This window comes from Hesperophylax consimilis, chromosome 6 (assembly GCF_061612785.1).
Source record: "Hesperophylax consimilis isolate HC1 chromosome 6, BYU_Hcon_1.0, whole genome shotgun sequence".
Taxonomy (NCBI): Eukaryota; Metazoa; Arthropoda; class Insecta; order Trichoptera; family Limnephilidae; genus Hesperophylax; species Hesperophylax consimilis.
In genome coordinates, this window is record NC_142841.1 from 40,330,552 (window position 1) to 40,352,342 (window position 21,791).

General features: G+C 36.5%; 1 protein-coding gene across 1 annotated transcript; it reads left to right on the plus strand.

Annotated features, from left to right (window-relative positions):
• The first annotated feature begins 5,591 nt into the window (after positions 1 to 5,591).
• Positions 5,592 to 20,679, plus strand: LOC149423364 (uncharacterized). Its single transcript, XM_089632967.1, has 5 exons — positions 5,592 to 5,810; positions 16,467 to 16,599; positions 16,973 to 19,173; positions 19,259 to 19,389; positions 19,732 to 20,679. The coding sequence occupies exons 1-5, from the start codon at positions 5,695 to 5,697 to the stop codon at positions 19,944 to 19,946; spliced, it is 2,796 nt and encodes a 931-aa protein (XP_089489093.1). The 5' UTR covers positions 5,592 to 5,694; the 3' UTR covers positions 19,947 to 20,679.
• Positions 20,680 to 21,791: the final 1,112 nt, after the last annotated feature.

Consider the following 21,791-nt stretch of genomic DNA (forward strand, 5'->3'; position numbering starts at 1 on the left):
ATTTAGTAGTTTGTCAATGGACTCTTTTAACGTTAAGAAAACGTATTATTCTTAGTTAGTTTAAGGGAGATATATATATGCATGTATAACTTACATGTAAATGGTGGCATTTTCTTATGAAATAACAAATTAAACTAAAGGCCTACGACTAAATAATAAAATCAGAATGTTCACTTTACCACGCGGAATTAACCGATGGCTGGCCCAGTATAATAGATATTCCATCGTAAATTATAGTAGTTGAAGGATTGTATGAAATACATGGTTCATATATACGAACGATATGGCTGTGATAGATATACATTACGTTATTTCTTTAAGGTTTGCGTGTGGGAAGAGAATTAATCTGATTCCCCAATTCAAAGCTGAAACACGCGAGTAGTCAAGAAGCGGCAGAAGCACTGTGATGGACTGGAATTAATGTGTTTACCGTGTGCTTTGATAAACCTTTACACCTACAAGAAGCCTTTGCTGATAGAACTTGAAGGTACTCTAGTTTAAAGTGGGGGAGGGTGGGGCAAGACGAATTAATACGTGTTACGTAATATTTAATTAATATATCTGCATATATATGTTATATTTATGTGATTATATATATACATATACACCGGGCGGTGGCTGAGTTGACGTCGCATTTGGGTCCCATCCAGGCGTAGCGTGTTCCTAGGCTGGCCAAGTCCTCCATCATATAACACAAGCAACATTTTCTGCTTACTGTAGTGGTAGTAGGTGATTTTTAAAAATTTCAGGATATTTAGAAAGATAAATGAGCACATAATAGTAAGCCATCCTGCTGTGATAACATAGAGTCACATGCTTTTTGTGTTCGTGATGTTATAGAAGTGTATTTATAATTTGGAAAGATAAATCACAGCAAGCCATCCCGCTGTGAGAATATCGAGTCACATGCAGTTTGTGTTAGTGAGGTTATAGAAGTGTATTTATAATTTAGAAAAATAAAAATTCAGATTGACCACAAAACTTTTGTTTTCAATCTATTATTACCGGATGTCATTGTGTAAAATAATACGATAAAGAAAACTTAACCGTCAAACTGACCACCTTTTCAAGATATAATTTATGCTTTAGGTTTTTAATAAATGCGGAAAAATGATACAGATACAGAAAATGGTGGAGAAGTGTTCTAAACTTGATAAATCTTGAAGATGATCTTTTGCAACCGTGTTATGTTTTCTCTTTAATTTTGTTAGATTTGGAAACCTGAGTAGAGATTAAGGTTGTACTTGATCAAAAGTAATTGCGGTTATCCTTAAAATGAATGACTTTTCATTAAATATGGGCAATTCCGGTTCCAATCGACTACCATAATACGGACATGTGTCTAGTGTGGTAGTCGAAAAGCATGTAAAAAACTGTATACAAATATATTTTACGAATAAAGGAAAGAAAAAAAAACTTAAGTGTAAGTAATCGTCCTTAACCTTAAAATAGACTTTTTTTTTCACTGTCATCCGAAAAAACTAGAATCGTTTAGGTATTTGGGAAGTATTTTACGAGATACAGAAAGGGTGATAGAGATATTGCAAGAAGGGAAAATGCAGAAAACTTCATTAATGGAGGACTGAATGCGGTTGACACTAACAAAAAACTGTCCAAAGAAGCGAAGCTAGCAGTCCACAATGGATTGCTACCTAACCTACCCTCTTGTATGGCAGTGAGGTATGAAAGTAGACTGAATGCTGTAGAAATGAGATCCCAGAGGCGTATATGTGGTAAAACTATTACGAGATTTGCAAACAATATAAGGCTGATTTAAGAGTGATGAGTAAGATTGAGAAAGGGACGCTCAGATGTTTTGAACATGTATAGCGGATGAACGAAGAAAGGAGTTTAAGGAATATATATGACGAAAATGTTAATGTTTTGTCCTTTTCTCCTTCCTCCGTCTCTTCCCCCTTCCCACTACCTTCAGTCTCAAAACACATTCTAATTGACTCCATATGGTTGGGAGCCTTTGGGACTCTTACCTATACGGTACTCACATAAAGTTGCACTGCGATATCGGGTTGAATGTGTTGTTAGAGGTCTGGGAATATCCATTGTCTAGTGGTGACGGTGCTTTACGTTTATAAATAAATATATATAAATATATATAAATGAATGTTTCTTTGTTTGTCCCCTATAATAAACACAAAATTACCGAACCGATATCGCTGAAGATTTCAAAGGATAACAACTTATAATAAGCAATTATTAGTCGCTTGAAATATCCATACAAATTGAACATATATTCTGAGTAAAAATAAATGCCGCCGACGGCAATTGAACCCGCGCCTTCTGATGTCCGGTCAGGTGCTCTGGACCACTGAGCTACGTCGGCTTATTTCCAAGACGCCAAATAATTCAATATTTAGTAGTACTTCAATCAACAATTACTGCTTATTATGTATTTTTTTTATTATTTTTCACCTGTAAACGACCAACTTTATTTTGTAGCAAAGGCTTTGTTAGTGCTAAATTTCGATGAAATATTTTGACTTGTCAAATATTATTATTTTTTTTAAATCATTAACTAATGTTTATAAGACAAGGTTTTTTATGCATAGTACAAAGGATAACCAATTATTATATGCAATAATTAATAAAAAATAATAATAATAAGTAGTAATTGTTGATTGAAGTACTAGTACATATTGAATTATTTGGCGTGTTGGAAATAAGCCGACGTAGCTCAGTGGTCTCATAGCACCTGACCGGACATCAGGCGGCATTTATTTTTACGAGTTACGTCGGCTTATTTCCAACACGCAAAATAATTCAATTGGTATTAGCACTTCAATCAACAATTACTGCTTATTATATTTTTCTCGATATTTATTTTCAATTTGTATCAATATTTCAAGCGACTAGTTATTGCCTATAATAATTTGTTATCCTTTGTTCTTTGCATAAAAAAACCCTGTCAAACATTAGTTTATCATAAAAAACAAAAAAAATCAAAGTGTGTTCGTATTAGTGTCAGGAGTGTTTAGAGAGTGGCTTGAATGGTGGACGAAGTCGGTTACGCCCGGGTAAGGCTTAACGCATTATTTCTGCAATAAAATGAGATACGGAGTCGAATGAAAGTCGATATAACGTAGTTTTTTTAATAGTAATAATGTGGTATACAGTAGTGAATGGTGGAAATCGGGCATGCCCGAGGAAGACGTGGCACGATCAAGCGAAACAAGAACTCATAAAAATTCTTTAAAATAATATTATTCCCACCTTCAAAAATAGAACCAATTTTCAGGTCCACTAGAATTCACAACCTCAAAAATTTACTCCAAGCCATTCATAATCCCTAGCAAAGCCGGGTACACGTCACCTAGTGATAAATAAAAACGAACAACATAAATTATGAATAAAATGCCTCGTAAAACATATATGTAAGTTTGATATTAAAATTAATGTAAAAATTCCATTCACGCATGCCACATGACTGACAGGACACCAAGGTGATTGTTCATTTTATCTAATTTGTCTCATCCTTTGTTATAATTCATAAATATAATTCCTATCTCTGAAAAGAGGGTAAATAACATCATCGTGCGTGATCTGAACGCCGTCCTCCTCTTATAAACACAGCACAATATTTAATCCTTTTTAGCTATTGTGGTGATCGTGTAGTTTGAACCAAGGAGTTTCAACATTTTAGTGATAACAAATAATAATCGTGGAATTTGTTCCCCTTGCGAAAGCGTGCATCGTGTATTATTGTGTGCTTGATAAGTATATTTTTGTGCCATTCAACATCCTGTGATTACTGTAGGGCACACTGTGGCGTGGAGTGGAAAGCAAAACAATGACTGCATTATTATCTTTCTTTTCCCAGGTGACAACGTTGGTAAACCGTATAATTATAACGCTCTTAGTAGCCGATGACAGGCATATGTGACTGGACACATATTATCTAAAAGTAAAACACAAGTTAAAAGAAATATACACATTTCACTTCCTTAATTTAGGTACACGTTAAAAACATCTGAATATTATTGTTAACTACCTAAGTAACATTTTATCCTAACATAATAACATTTTGATTTTGCTCAGGTTAAACAGTTTCTTCTTGAGTAATAATACTTTTATTCTATTTTCTGTTTTTGGACTTGTGTATGTGTAGTACTATGTTTCTTTTACCACTTTCAGTCTTTACTGAATTAGTGTATAATTTATTATTTTGTCTTGTGTAGTGTTCACGTACTTATGATGTTTTTATAAATGTTGTGTTTGTGTGTAAAATACGTTTTGGATTCTGTTTATGAATAGGCATTCGTTATATTTGTACCTTTTTTTGATGTCTTGATGTACTTTGATGGGGGTTATCTTGGCAATAATACGTGATTTATTTGTTTCCCCATGTTTCTGTTAGATAATAAGGATGCGACTGGATTAAACTAAAATTATAATTGTCTCTGCTTCTAGAAGATGAGCTCTTTTACTTTGTTTGATAATTTTTTAGTGTGATAATTTTTATTTTAGTTTTTATATGTGCTGCTTCAATGACTAGTGTTTATCGATATTTAGGCCAGGAATTTATAACTATCTGAAATTTGTAGGTTTTTCCTCCTTTTTGTAATGGTTTATGAGACTATCTTCACAAAGCATCCGCATTTCCATAAATTTTAAGTCATTTTAACTGACTGACGGACACCGCACTCAGTCTTTCCCTGGCCACGACTAAGTTACGGCTGAGATAAGTCAAAATGACAACATCGCCTGTTTGACTTTACCTAAAGTTTTTTTACCCCGAATTAGCTTAAAAAATCCTTAAAATGTTTTATTAACATAAACTAAGTATATACTATAGAACAAAACGTATGAAAAAATATTTAAAGAATAGGTTTTTAAACAAGCTCTCTGTAAATAAAGCTATCTTCGACTCAATAATTTTTCACAAAATATGAATTCCAACTTTTAAAAACGACTGAAAAAAATCATCGTCATTCGTTGACCTTTGGTACTTTTAGTTGATATCTTTCTTTATATAAATCACCTCATGAAATCTAGGGAAAAACCTAATCACCTAACGACGTCCCGTATTGAATACCCGCCTCCTAAATTCAGATTCTTATTTTTATTGTTTTCAATGTTCTTATGGTTTTTTGTTCTGTTGTTTTTTTATTTATTTGTTTTCATATACATCGTAGAATATACATCAACCAAATATCGATGCGTAATTATTTGTTAGAACACATGTTTATTTGACATTGTAATTATCTTACAAATAACTGTTTAATTTCTAAACACAATAATAAAATAAAAATAAATACTCAATAAACCGATATTAAAGTAAGTAGTAAGTTGTCGTAAATAGCCCAATCCGCTATTGACAAAAAACCATGCAACTATCCACATTTTATAATTTCTGATTATTTCGAACAAAACCTGCGTAATTTAAATGCATAAAATTATTCCACCAATTTTATTACATCTGATTTTCACAGAATTTCCTCTTTATTTGTCCGTTAATTTTACAAAAGAACTTAATTAATTTATGATAAAAAACATGTTTCATATAACGTACAACACTGGTGGTTTTATCAGAGTTCCCACAATACCAGTCTCCCAGGATAACTCTAACTAAATACTGCCTGTTGTGAAGTGTTGTTTTTGAACTGAGCTGACCAAACTATTGCATTACACAATGCGCTTTGGATATTCTTAGAAATCATTGGAAAAAAATTTTAAGAAATGTTTTATGTTAAAGGACTAACCACGAAGTATGCGGTGCTTTTTTCGTTCATATTATGTTCGTGTATTTTGCATACTGGTTCTGAAGATGGTGTATGTGGGAACAAATTAATATCGTAAGTAGAATATAATTCATACTATATAAAGTTTATTCGGAAAACATGTTGATGGTTATAAAAAACTTTAGTTCTTATTAGATAATTACGCAGCGTATTTTAAATAATGAGCGTTATATAATGCCCATGCAGATGCTTCCCGCTGTAATGTTTTTACCGTCTCCCCTAAGTTCTTATTAACGGATTACTATTTTCGTCATTTGATTTTCAACTTCTCGCGGTTTATCAACCCTTCAATCTTAACGAATTAATATGTCACGTTGTGTCAATTTTTTGTTTCGACAGGGATTAATTCATTGAAGGATCCTTTTAATTGGTTGTGGTAACTTTGGTTCTTTTTAGATGAGGCGTGTTACATTCTGTATGGTTTGAAAATAAGACAATGGCCGACTACCCTGATTTTAACTACCTTTTCCTACCTTGTTTGCTCGCCCAAACGTTTCCGGTTGCTGCAGTTGATAATGTGCTAATATAATGAGACAATTAATTACAAATTAAGTACATGAAATTCACTATAGACAATTCAATTCAAGATGCACAAGATTCTAAGTTAATGATTTGACTATGGATTGTTAGTTTTGTGAGTTATTTCTATGAGCAGGTATTTTCGGGAATAGCTAGAGACAAAACATGTGTTGCTTTCGATTGGTCTCCGTCCAAATCCCACCCATCAACGTGACCAGCTCGAGAGCAGCCAAGTTGATGGTCCAATCCCAACACCTCCAGAAATGAATTGAATATCGCTCAGCGACAGATGAGATAATGACATGTTTTGCCTCCTGCCGGAGGGTGATGAAGGTGGAATGTGGGTCCTTGGTGGTAGCTGTTGATGTTGATGTTGATGATGAATGATGAAGATTCATCTTATACCGTTAGGTACAAGGAGCTGCTCTGGTCCGGTGGCATGATAGCCTGGTGTCAGGAACCATTTGGGCCACGTGGGTAGCGCGAGGTTTAGGTCGCGTCAACCTCCCCCAAATCGATGATGAGTTGAGCTTCGCCAGCATGCCGAAAATTAGGAGTCCACTCTACTAACCTCAAACATAAACATATACTGAAGTGGTTTGCATCAGCAACGTCAGGAGTTCGGGAGTCCCGTGAACACCCCTCTGGTTTACGCTCGTAAGGATAATGATGAATTCAGCTTCAGTTTGTTCGACTTCGCCTCTGCAGTCACGCTACTCCAAATAGCTCCTGGCTCCAGTCTATACAGCTTCCCGTTCCAGTAGAGGTAATGACACATATTTATCATATGTACAATACAGAACATACTTCAAGTCTTTCGTCCACACTCAAAATAGTCATGTCAATATTTAATTTGAACGGGGCGTCCATCCGACATAACGAATGTTTCCTAGACGGGAGATTTTACCCCACTTCAAAGTCATGGTCATTCGCTCTATAGTTTGTTACCCTCCGTTCGCTTCAAATATCAAAGAATGGTAGAAATTGATATCCTCGACTTCCGGCGCTAAGGATCAGGGATACTGGAATCATCAGGTCGTGAATCTGAAATCATCCGATCTCCGTCAGCTCAAACGGTTTCAGTCGGAGTCAATTTCCAACCTAATTCTGGATGACTTCTCCTCCTATAGTGGGGTAAGTACTTATTGGATTTGACAGGAAGGACGTCAGAAATCGCCGAGACAACTTCATATTCGTCACGATCCCTTCGTTCTGTCAGCGAGAAAATCCTCCTCACACGCCAGCCAAGAATAGCATAGCCCTTATCCGCTTTGTTCCTTCGTCTACCAGCTAACTCAAGTAGGAAAGCCCACTAGCAATTTTCGTTCCCTTCGATCTGAACTCAGTGAAAGCGTCCTCTCACCAGCTGAAAATACTCGAAACAGAGGTCTATTCCGGGTGACTATCTAAGGCTGGTCCGCCAACACCTTCGACAGAAACCGGTGCTTTTACGGGAATAACTCAACCACACCAATAGCAGGGGAAAAAGCCGGCGCTGCTATACTAAAATAGACGTTATATCGGTATCCAGGGTTATCGACTTTGCTAACACAAGAGTCCCTATTAGGCAAGCCAAATTACAAATTTCGTTCCCTTCGCTTTTGTCGCTTTGGTAAGATAGGACAGCCTACGGAAAATTCGTATACTTCGTCCCCGTCAAACCCATGAAAAATTAAAATCTCGCTTGATAGAATAGGAATGCCAGACAGATGCACTCTCTCGGCGACTAGCCTCGATCCGCTGCGTTATTCCGATTCAAAAATGAATTAAAAGAGCGATGTTTGAATAAATTATATTTAATTAAATATATTTTATGAATTCCGTATAGAATAAGTTGAATTCCCAAGGAGGATACGACAACTCATTTTCAAATAACAGGCATTGAAGCATTTAATTTACCGTTCTATCCGTTACTATAAAAACACTGCATAAATACAATGGTTTGTGTTCTTTAAATTTTGGCGCTAAATATAACTACTAGAGAATTATTAAATCATTTTAAACTCATAAACAATGTCTATTGTTGGATGATCTAAAGCGGTTTCAGGGTAACCGTTCTTCGTCCCTTTTTTTTAATGGCCAGGTCTCGTAATTTATGACCTCCTTCGCTAACGGGTACCTATAGTGCTCAAGTTGAATACCCTTACTTCAAAATACAATTGGATTATTTGGTTTACATTAAGGAAATAAGTGTTAATAATTAGATTATAATAGACTTACCGATACATCTTAGTGTCAACAATCCAAATAATTATAAAAAAACAAACACAGTCACATGCAGAAAAATCATGCTGTTAGAAAACCGCACCTTCTACACTAAATGATTTTAGCCGTGTTCGCGTCCCGACGATTAATTCTTGTTGACGCGCTTCCTAGTTTCTTACTAACTCGACTATCTTAAAACGCTGACCGATCCTGATTATTCCTGACCGCCTCCCAGACCTTGAAACTCTGACCCCCTTGACTTTATTTCCCGCCTCCCAACGTTTTCAAACTGACTATCTTGAACCGCTTTTTCTAACCACCGACTATCGACTTCCTTCCCCCGTTCTTCAACGCTGACCGTCTCCCCGCCCGGGCTCATTAACCACGACTATCGACTTGCTTCTTCCGACCTTCAACGCTAACTGTCTTGACCGTCTCCCCGCGCTTTCAAATCCAGACTCCCCCTTCTCAAACCAACCCCCCAAATCACCATATGCGATTTCTAATTTATGTTCTTTTGAATTCTGAATGCTTTTTGTTTTCAAAAGACAGAAATGCACTAAAGGAACACATCAATTATGGCCCTAGAACCTGTCACATTAATTTTAAATCGTTTGAAAACCAATAAATTGTTACTTCTCCAGTAAAATGTCTAATTCTTCGTTCAAAGGATGAAACTTGACTACCCCCAGTCCAGTGGCGTGTTGGCCCACCAGCATTTTGGCTCGGCTTACTATTATCAACCACCATCACGGAGGTCTCTGCCGATACAGTGCATGTTCCTATTTTTTTTTCTCTACCCTAATAAATCTAAACACTTGTTTTAAAATCAGTTGTCCAACATCTGGGTCTCCTATGTCGTGAGACCAACTGAAAATTTCTTTCCCACCATAATAAATCAACAATAAAAAAAATTTATCCCAGGGCGAGTCCATCACAGCTCCCTTCTGGAAAAATAATAGTGGGAGTAGATACGGAGATAAGCTATTGTCAGCTATTATTGTTCCATCAACTTAGCAGCAGAACACGTTTGAACTCGCCAATAATACATTTTTTTTTCAAACCTTCCTAGGTTTCACTTGCTCCCCACTGCTCTGTTCTTGTTGTTAAAATTGTTAAAAACTCCTAATCCCTTTTACCTTTTATGTTATTTTTTTTTTATATATATTTTTTTTCTACGAAAGATTTCCCAATCCGCCCCTGTCTCGCTCGACGTTCTTATCTTTCTCTGGTAGGTCCGTTATGGGGCCCTTTTGTTAACTTTTTGTGTGTTCCTGCCGTTGTTAATTGTTTTATGACTGAGCATACAGTAACCAAGATCTTGAGAGTTATTTCGCACTAATTATTTGCATTTTTAAGCGTTGGGTAATTTGTTTTGATGTTTTAATTCATGTGAATAGGACTCCTTCTATATGAACAATCTATTAGTGTACCTATATGTTTTGCGGTAATTCAGTTCCGTCTAATTAGAGTGGATAATCTCTTTACCAATTTAATTGATAAATTATTTCTCGTAAAACCGTGTGCCTTATTTCCTATTCCTCCTTACAGGACGCCTGATAATAATAATTATTATTATTGAATAATTTATATAGCGCCGTTTTCGTGAAAAGCTAACTCAAGGAACCTAATATTGTAGTAGCTACTAATATTTTGATAAGAGTTTTGTTGAACAACTATGTCGTATTATAGGAAAAAGAAGTGTGGAGGGGGAGGGGAAGGAAAAAGGGGTAAACTATACAAATGAAATCTCTTTCAAACTACGCTGTCTTACATTAGCCAAACAATAACGGTGAATGGTGATCAGAACTCAAACATTGACCTCAGCGTGTCTTAGGCTATACCCTAATAGCTGGCGACCCACTTCTCAAAGGTACCGTGACCTACCAGAACCCACCACGCCTGAAGGAAAGCGAATTGAGACTTCCCAACACTTCCAGATACTGTTCCAGCGTATTCACTTCTGTGAACCTACTTTACTGTCTCTAAATGGGGAAAGTAATTGCATCCCATATCACGATGCTGACGCGAAAATGTGTCATGTAAGTTTCGTCTGATGAAGCCCTCCTTCCACGTGCTGTCAGACCTACACTTCACCTCTTAGAATCTGTTGTAATTCAGCCAAGATTGCGTTGGCTTACATCAGGTTCCAGGTCGACGCCATTGGAGTATTTGATAGAACTTTAACGGGTTTATTCCTACGGAATATCGCGCGAACATCTCTTCCACATAACCTTGCAGGAACCTCGCAGGTTACCTTCAGCTAGACGCCTTCAACAGCGAATTACGCTCTTTTCATCCCAGAGTCACTCATGTCTTCTCACCCTGTCTGTCATTCCTTTTTACATTGCATAAAACCGCGAAAGAGTGAAGCTTTCAGTATGCCGCGCTGATCCGCTCAGTTCACGCTGGCGTCTTCGTCCACGCGATAGCGCAGGAAAAAAAACCATTTCTGCTTGCTAATATTTGTGTGATATTATTACAGCGAAACTATCTAATTCTCCAATTATGAAGTTTAATCGTTGGTCGAAAATCGGGACAGGGAAAGGTTTAGTAATGTTGATGACACTACCGAGGTAATTAATGTTGAATTGGTGGGGAGTCTGAAAATTATCAGGGAAACCCTAGGTATAAATATGTTTATATGTATACATTTTTTTTTTCACGAACCCTTTATTCATAGTACGCAACTTTTATTAGAATCTTAACACTCGTGTTTCTATTACGTTTCAGGAATCCTATTATTATTCAACCGTTTTGAATTGAAGTCCCCGATCGATTTTACATTTGAACTGTGCTTAAGATGAGTTAGATTATTATTTTTATTAAATTAAGTTGATCCCTACGTTTATTATTGTAGTACATATTTTTTTTGTTTAATTTGAAAGGAATTTAATTGTTTTATTTACAAAACTTAATCACTGATTCACGCCGTAATGTCCTCATCATAACTTTATTCAATTAGCAAGTTAGGTTATATCAAAATTGAATCAATTTATTGTAGATATTTACTGCACAAGGACACGGCCTTCTTTTCATGGAAGAATACCCGTTAGGTAACGAAACATAAATACTCTACCAGTGCACACTTTTATTGTTCACTGAATTTTTTCTAACATTTCAAGATAATATAAATCTGTTCCGTCGACCCACTTATAAATGGTCAAGTTCATAATAAGTGACGTAATAAGCTATTATTTGGTTTTGTCCCCCCCGGGAAGAGGCTCCGGTCTAGTAGTACAATACATCTTTGTTTAGATTTTACAACCGCCTTAACTTCCTCACCGTACGTATTATTGACTTTAAAATGTTTTGTTTAAATTGCACTCTCCCTTCAAAGTTGAACTTCAAAAAAACTGTTATCATAAGTGATTTTTTTGTTGTTTTTTCTCTCCCCAAAGTAAAACGGGTATGTGCCTAGCATGGTGGTCGAAAAAATCCTAAATGCATTTAATAAATAATTTCAATGAATAAGGAAACATAAAAAAAAAGTTTTATCTGTTAATTCAGTCCTTATCGGAGGTTGGACATCAGCCTCTAGAATGAACTGGGTTTGTGTCTACTACTTGAAGAAACTATTTTCTCCCTCCACAATGTAATACCTTTAATAACTATGTCTTATCGGAGGTTGGATGACAATACAAATTTTTTCTCTTTTACAATTTTATTTAAAATTTAAATAATCTAATTTATTCCCTACTGATAAATTCACGGATATTTTTATTACGGATACAATTTTATTTGAAGTTTAAATAACCTAATTTATTCTCGGCTTATAATTCACGGATATTTTTATTTCGGATATTTAGCATTTAAAGCAAATAAACTAATGCGCTGGTGTTAGGTCTACTACTGAAGGAACTATTTTCTCCCTCCACAATGTAATACCTTTACTCACTATGTCCTATCGGAGGTTGGATAACATCATAAAATTTCGGTCGTATATTTTTATTTGGAATTTAAATAAACTGATTTTTACCCTACTGATAAATTCACGTATAGCTCAACTATTATTGTAGAAATTCACTACTTTTCGCAGTTTTGTATTTAAAATACTGAACTGTTAGCCCTAGCTTTTTATATATTTTTTTCATTGTCTTGAACCAAACAGAATGTAAAACATTTTAAAACCTCACCTCCTGGTCACGGCACCACTGTAATGTTTTTACCGTCTCCCCTAAGTTCTTATTAACGGATTACTATTTTCGTCATTTGATTTTCAACTTCTCGCGGTTTATCAACCCTTCAATCTTAACGAATTAATATGTCACGTTGTGTCAATTTTTTGTTTCGACAGGGATTAATTCATTGAAGGATCCTTTTAATTGGTTGTGGTAACTTTGGTTCTTTTTAGATGAGGCGTGTTACATTCTGTATGGTTTGAAAATAAGACAATGGCCGACTACCCTGATTTTAACTACCTTTTCCTACCTTGTTTGCTCGCCCAAACGTTTCCGGTTGCTGCAGTTGATAATGTGCTAATATAATGAGACAATTAATTACAAATTAAGTACATGAAATTCACTATAGACAATTCAATTCAAGATGCACAAGATTCTAAGTTAATGATTTGACTATGGATTGTTAGTTTTGTGAGTTATTTCTATGAGCAGGTATTTTCGGGAATAGCTAGAGACAAAACATGTGTTGCTTTCGATTGGTCTCCGTCCAAATCCCACCCATCAACGTGACCAGCTCGAGAGCAGCCAAGTTGATGGTCCAATCCCAACACCTCCAGAAATGAATTGAATATCGCTCAGCGACAGATGAGATAATGACATGTTTTGCCTCCTGCCGGAGGGTGATGAAGGTGGAATGTGGGTCCTTGGTGGTAGCTGTTGATGTTGATGTTGATGATGAATGATGAAGATTCATCTTATACCGTTAGGTACAAGGAGCTGCTCTGGTCCGGTGGCATGATAGCCTGGTGTCAGGAACCATTTGGGCCACGTGGGTAGCGCGAGGTTTAGGTCGCGTCAACCTCCCCCAAATCGATGATGAGTTGAGCTTCGCCAGCATGCCGAAAATTAGGAGTCCACTCTACTAACCTCAAACATAAACATATACTGAAGTGGTTTGCATCAGCAACGTCAGGAGTTCGGGAGTCCCGTGAACACCCCTCTGGTTTACGCTCGTAAGGATAATGATGAATTCAGCTTCAGTTTGTTCGACTTCGCCTCTGCAGTCACGCTACTCCAAATAGCTCCTGGCTCCAGTCTATACAGCTTCCCGTTCCAGTAGAGGTAATGACACATATTTATCATATGTACAATACAGAACATACTTCAAGTCTTTCGTCCACACTCAAAATAGTCATGTCAATATTTAATTTGAACGGGGCGTCCATCCGACATAACGAATGTTTCCTAGACGGGAGATTTTACCCCACTTCAAAGTCATGGTCATTCGCTCTATAGTTTGTTACCCTCCGTTCGCTTCAAATATCAAAGAATGGTAGAAATTGATATCCTCGACTTCCGGCGCTAAGGATCAGGGATACTGGAATCATCAGGTCGTGAATCTGAAATCATCCGATCTCCGTCAGCTCAAACGGTTTCAGTCGGAGTCAATTTCCAACCTAATTCTGGATGACTTCTCCTCCTATAGTGGGGTAAGTACTTATTGGATTTGACAGGAAGGACGTCAGAAATCGCCGAGACAACTTCATATTCGTCACGATCCCTTCGTTCTGTCAGCGAGAAAATCCTCCTCACACGCCAGCCAAGAATAGCATAGCCCTTATCCGCTTTGTTCCTTCGTCTACCAGCTAACTCAAGTAGGAAAGCCCACTAGCAATTTTCGTTCCCTTCGATCTGAACTCAGTGAAAGCGTCCTCTCACCAGCTGAAAATACTCGAAACAGAGGTCTATTCCGGGTGACTATCTAAGGCTGGTCCGCCAACACCTTCGACAGAAACCGGTGCTTTTACGGGAATAACTCAACCACACCAATAGCAGGGGAAAAAGCCGGCGCTGCTATACTAAAATAGACGTTATATCGGTATCCAGGGTTATCGACTTTGCTAACACAAGAGTCCCTATTAGGCAAGCCAAATTACAAATTTCGTTCCCTTCGCTTTTGTCGCTTTGGTAAGATAGGACAGCCTACGGAAAATTCGTATACTTCGTCCCCGTCAAACCCATGAAAAATTAAAATCTCGCTTGATAGAATAGGAATGCCAGACAGATGCACTCTCTCGGCGACTAGCCTCGATCCGCTGCGTTATTCCGATTCAAAAATGAATTAAAAGAGCGATGTTTGAATAAATTATATTTAATTAAATATATTTTATGAATTCCGTATAGAATAAGTTGAATTCCCAAGGAGGATACGACAACTCATTTTCAAATAACAGGCATTGAAGCATTTAATTTACCGTTCTATCCGTTACTATAAAAACACTGCATAAATACAATGGTTTGTGTTCTTTAAATTTTGGCGCTAAATATAACTACTAGAGAATTATTAAATCATTTTAAACTCATAAACAATGTCTATTGTTGGATGATCTAAAGCGGTTTCAGGGTAACCGTTCTTCGTCCCTTTTTTTTAATGGCCAGGTCTCGTAATTTATGACCTCCTTCGCTAACGGGTACCTATAGTGCTCAAGTTGAATACCCTTACTTCAAAATACAATTGGATTATTTGGTTTACATTAAGGAAATAAGTGTTAATAATTAGATTATAATAGACTTACCGATACATCTTAGTGTCAACAATCCAAATAATTATAAAAAAACAAACACAGTCACATGCAGAAAAATCATGCTGTTAGAAAACCGCACCTTCTACACTAAATGATTTTAGCCGTGTTCGCGTCCCGACGATTAATTCTTGTTGACGCGCTTCCTAGTTTCTTACTAACTCGACTATCTTAAAACGCTGACCGATCCTGATTATTCCTGACCGCCTCCCAGACCTTGAAACTCTGACCCCCTTGACTTTATTTCCCGCCTCCCAACGTTTTCAAACTGACTATCTTGAACCGCTTTTTCTAACCACCGACTATCGACTTCCTTCCCCCGTTCTTCAACGCTGACCGTCTCCCCGCCCGGGCTCATTAACCACGACTATCGACTTGCTTCTTCCGACCTTCAACGCTAACTGTCTTGACCGTCTCCCCGCGCTTTCAAATCCAGACTCCCCCTTCTCAAACCAACCCCCCAAATCACCATATGCGATTTCTAATTTATGTTCTTTTGAATTCTGAATGCTTTTTGTTTTCAAAAGACAGAAATGCACTAAAGGAACACATCAATTATGGCCCTAGAACCTGTCACATTAATTTTAAATCGTTTGAAAACCAATAAATTGTTACTTCTCCAGTAAAATGTCTAATTCTTCGTTCAAAGGATGAAACTTGACTACCCCCAGTCCAGTGGCGTGTTGGCCCACCAGCATTTTGGCTCGGCTTACTATTATCAACCACCATCACGGAGGTCTCTGCCGATACAGTGCATGTTCCTATTTTTTTTTCTCTACCCTAATAAATCTAAACACTTGTTTTAAAATCAGTTGTCCAACATCTGGGTCTCCTATGTCGTGAGACCAACTGAAAATTTCTTTCCCACCATAATAAATCAACAATAAAAAAAATTTATCCCAGGGCGAGTCCATCACACCGCTTTTACACAATATAAAAAAAAATAGATTTTTTAATTCCTACTATTGATTAAACATGCGTGGGTAGTTATCATGCATGTGCAATTTACGCTTTGTAATATGTCAAGTTAGCCTAAAAGTATGAAGAAGTATACTTTAACACCGATAATGTTCAGAGTTAACTGAATACAAGAAAAACTCGTTAAAAAATATTGCAGCAGATAGGAAACAGTTTTCAACCATTGGAGGCCCATGGCCACTGTCCAATTGACTCCAAAGTGGCTCAAGTTTAAAGATGCAAACGGCGATATAACCTTTCACTTTTGCGTCGATGCGCCTTTGACCTATTAAGAAATGATTTTTCAGTTTTAATTATTTTTTCAGAACCCGTAGCCAGCGCCGACAAATTTACACAGTTAACGTTAATCAAAGTTACACTGTCAATGGCTGCAGAAGAGGTACTCCAAATTGTCTATTGAGATACAGGCTAGTTCCACGAAACAGGTCCAAAATTGTTGTAAGTATTTTATCAGAAGTTTGAATTTTATTTATGTGACACAATCTCACCGCCCTGTAATTATGTTCAACCAGGAAACTTTATATGAATACAAGCACTCTACTCTGTTGGGCGAAGTTTGTGAGGTGAGTGAAGAAAGGGGTTGGACGAAAAGATTTAGTAATGATAGTCTTGTGACGTCCGGATTTTAAGTAACAGGGAAATATGTCGATTCTGATCGGTTATTCATTAAGGGTTTTTTTGCATTTGTTTGTGCCTATCGATAAATTATTGCCATTAAAATAAGTACCTCTCCAAACTCACAATATCCTTTGGTTCTAAATTTTGTGTAATGGTTATTTAATCTAATTATTTATTGACATTATTATTTCAGACTTTCATCGATCGAAAAACCGTGAAGGACTGCTGCAAAGGATACAGATTAGACAATAACAAGTGCATCTCTATTTGTAAAGACAAATGTATTTATGGAACCTGTACCAAGCCTGACTTTTGCTCTTGCATGGCCGGATATATAAAAGATGGCACAAATCATACAAAGTGCATCCCGTTTTGTCCAAATGGGTGCAATAATGGTTTGTGCGCAGCTCCCAATCAATGCGCTTGCAATCCGGGTTACAGTTTGCAGGAAAACAAATGCATCCCTATATCACTATGCAGCTCACCGTGCATCAACGGGAACTGCACCAGCCGAGATGGATGTACGTGCTTACCTGGCTTCACTATTGATCCTAAAAACAAGTTTCTCTGTAGGCCTCATTGTGACTCCACTTGCGAACACGGACAATGTATTGCCCCAAATCAGTGCAAATGTGATATCGGATTTGAATTGAGAATGAATAACTCTTCCGTGTGTCAACCAAAATGCTCTAGTCCCTGTGTTAACTCCTTATGTACTTGGCCTGATCACTGTGAATGCATTAATGGATATGAACACGATAAGTTGGATCCTTTTAAATGTGTCCCCATTTGTACTCCGCCGTGTGTAAATGGACTTTGCGTATCCCCAGATAAGTGTTCTTGCGATGCTGGTTTCGAAGAAGCATCATCATTACTAGTACACGAATGCACGCCAATATGCAAAAAACCATGTATCAATGGGATTTGCACGAAGCCAGATTTCTGTACCTGCGATCCAGATTATGAGAATTCTGATGATGCGAATCATGTGTGCAAACCCATTTGTAAGCTTGGCTGCCGGAATGGAGTCTGCATCGCACCCGACCGCTGCCTGTGCAAGGAAGGCTTCTTTTTCGATCAAATAAGAGGCGTTTGTGAACCGAACTGTACAAATGGTTTTCCCAATTCACCTGACACTTGCGAATGTAATATTGGTTATGAGTTTGAAACTAATTCATGGAACGTCTGTAAACTTATGTGTTCTAAGCCATGCGAGAATGGGACTTGCGTTGCAACAGATACATGTATGTGTTTTATGGGTTATGAAAGAAGTCCAAACGATAACTTCAAATGTGATCCAAAATGCAGTAAGTGTGTAAATGGAAAATGCACTTCACCTGGAGTCTGCACTTGTCTTGAAAACTATTTACCAGATTCTTTTGAAAAATCTGTTTGTAATCCACAGTGCCATCCTCATTGTATTAATGGCTTTTGCTCAGCACCGAACGTCTGCACCTGCAATGTCGGATACTATTCTGGGAAAGACTCAAATAATTGCCTTCCAAAATGTTCTGGTCCCTGTACACATGGATTTTGTACAGCTCCAGAAACGTGTACCTGTGCTGAAGGCTACGTAAGAGATGTGAACGATAAATACATTTGCCGTCCATTCTGTCCAAGAAAGTGTGCGAATGGTTATTGCTCAGCGCCAAACACCTGTGAGTGTTTTAACGGGTACGCACGCAATGTTTCAGATCCATACACATGTGCACCAGTATGTCAGAGCCCTTGCATAAATGGCAGATGCACAGCTCCTAACGTTTGTGAATGCATGGAAGGATTCGTTCAGAGTATACATAACAATTTTACTTGCGACCCTCACTGTACAAAGCCTTGCAAGAACGCTAAATGCTCGGCCCCAGATTACTGCTCTTGTTTAGACGGGTACGTTAAGGAAGAAGAAAATAATGTTTGTCATACATCATGCGACACAGGCTGTATTAATGGAATCTGCACAAACCTTAATAGATGCTTGTGTCTGCCAGGATATGAGCTTGACGAGGTAGATAGATTCAAATGCAATCCTAGTTGTTCCATTGCCTGTGGAAATGGAACGTGCATAGGACCAGATATGTGCACGTGTGATGATGGTTATGAAACAGTTAATCCGTTGGAGCCTTGCAAGCCACAGTGCTATGGATGTGCCAACGGGATTTGTTTAGAGCCAGGAATCTGTCTTTGCAAGGAAGGCTATGAAAAATTTGATGACGTTTGTACACCAGTTTGCAGCCAGCCTTGCAACAATGGATCATGCGTAGCGCCTGAAGTGTGCGAGTGCTTGCAAGGCTCTATGAGCAATGGAACTTGTATTTGCTTTGAAGGATTTATTGGGGTAGACTGTTCAATTGAAGAAAAACCTCCTACCGTCGTTACTGCTGGATTGCAATTTTTAAGGTACAACTTATTATTACATTATTTCATTTTGCTCGTTCATTTGATTGCTGTGCAGATTTATAATGACATGTTTTTTATGTTTTAGGTTTGGCGATAATCCATGGGACTTGGTATCAGTAGTGGCCGGAGTGTTAACCATTGGAATGGTCCTCATCGGCATTGATAAATTCATCCGGACCAGAAGTCGATTCCGAGGCTCTTTTAGTGATTCAAATAGTGAGTACCAACATCTATCTAATATTTTTGTATTTTGTTATTAACAAAGTTATAGATTTTCAAACTTTTAAATAAACACCTCATGCGAATCCTCCGTTTATCAAACAAGTGCGTTAACAAATTCTACCACCTCACCGCTATCCTATTACGAGGATTTTTAAGATCAAATATGCATTTCCATAAATTCAACTGTTATTATACTACAATGTAATTATGTTTTCATTAACTATTTATTAAATTTTGTTAATTTATTACAATATATTTTCCTTTTGGTACTGAGGTAAAATGCCGAATAGTGAATTCATTAGATTAAGCATTATATTATATTATCTCATTTCATAGGTGATTGGAAATACAGTAACACAGTGTACGTGGCATCAAATGACAAGACGCTGAACATCACCAACAATCCAATGTATTCAGCGTACGGTACCAGAAGTATAATGGATGATGACGATTGTAAGAAGGAATTTGAAGACGACTATGCGGAAGCTGATGAAAGTGATAGCAGTCAATCTCAACACCAAAACACTTCAACAGAAACAGCCATTTGCTAAAAAATAATGGTTATAACGATGAAGAATGATAAATCAACAAAAATCTAACAAAGAACTGAATTAACCAATAGCAGCAGACCAAAAAATATCATTAAATTTAGGTTGCGTATTTTAGTCAAGTGTTTTGAACTCATTTGCTTAGAGTATAGTAAGAGTATCCAACAACTATTATAATAATTTTAAACATTTTGTCATTGTTTTTTGGTTTTAGAAAGAATGTCTAAAAAAACAATTGTTTGGTAAGACATAAATGTTTCTAAATCAAAAATAATTTAACAGCTGTAATGTGATGTAAAAATGCTTATTATATAATAAGTGAAAGATAAAACAAGATGAGGAGGTAAGCTCACGTCACTCTCAATTCTTAACTAGTCATAATTTCTACAATATATATTTTAAGAAAATATTATAATGTATGTATTTTCTATTAATTTTGGGTCCTTTGAGTCCTTGTAAATAGTTTAAACAATTAATGTTTATATGTTTCATTTGTTTAGGAAGGAAATTAATAAGAAAATCTCTAAGTTTATCAAAATATAAATTGCAAAGTAAATCTAATACTTGAAATTCTAAAGATGGCGGCAGCAAAAATATATATTACAACTGTAACAATATTTTAGAGGGCTTTTTCCTTTTGTTCATGAACATGTTGTGGAGTAAACGCAATTTTAATGTTTTCTCTAAAATCCAGACTCTAAAAAATTATTCATATCGCTGGAATTGTTTCACAAATTACGACCAGAAAATATTTTAATGCCTCTTTTGGCAGTAACCTCTCTGTTTGTACAGAAGTTTGAAACATTATTAATACCTATAGTTTTGTAATTTTAGAGTTTTGTAAACCTTTTTATTTTGAAGTGGCCATCTGTGATAAAACACGAACGTTTTTAATATTCCATCATGATATGTTTATCATAATATATCTTTACGTAATTTTTCTTTTGCCCAATGGACCACGATATTTTTAATTCCATCATAATGGAAAATGTAGACTTACCTTAGATTTAAAAATATAATATCCTAATAATACATGGCTGTAATATAAATTTAGTGTTATTTTATGATATTAAACTACTCTAGAATGAGTTTTGTTTATTTTCCTCGGTAAGCAAGAATTCCATATTGATTATTAGAGTTCCAAGCCAAAGAATCTTCTAATATTTTTAAGACTGAAATTCAACACAACCATGCTTTAAATGACCTTAGCCGTGTTTAGTGGTTAGATCTGAGATCAAAATCATCCTTTCTACTCACTCCTTTTGTCCTACAGGATAAGTGTATTTAAGTCAACCATAGTTTTTCATTTTTTTATGAATAATTTGATGACTTTTTTGGGACCTCAAAATCCCAATTTCTGAAAATCCAACATCCGCTTATTTTTTTCTGTGTTTAAATAAAAATTGTATCTTTTTCAAAAGAAAGACATAATTGCACTCCTGGGTTAAGAATAATCTGAAAACTTAAAAAAAAATCCTACTACTATCATTATAAGCGGAAGATGTTGTTTTTGCAATGATAGGGGCCAGCAGGGGAATTAAACCTACGGATTTGTCAACTAAGCCACCGACCAGTCATCAGGAATAGAAATAATGCAATTTCTTTGTTTATACCACTAACATAAATTAGCGGTCAAGAAAGTGATTATTTTATATAATTTATATATAATGTGTTAACCACAAAGAATTACTTTTAAGAGCATGCAAAAAAGTGCATTATAAAATTAAAACGTGGGCAAATAATGCAGCGATCTCGATAAAAGTATTATATTTGTTACCACACAAGTGATGATTTTAATTTAACAATGTGGGTGGCTTCAGTTCTTCGCCAATTATAAAGAAGTAGGAA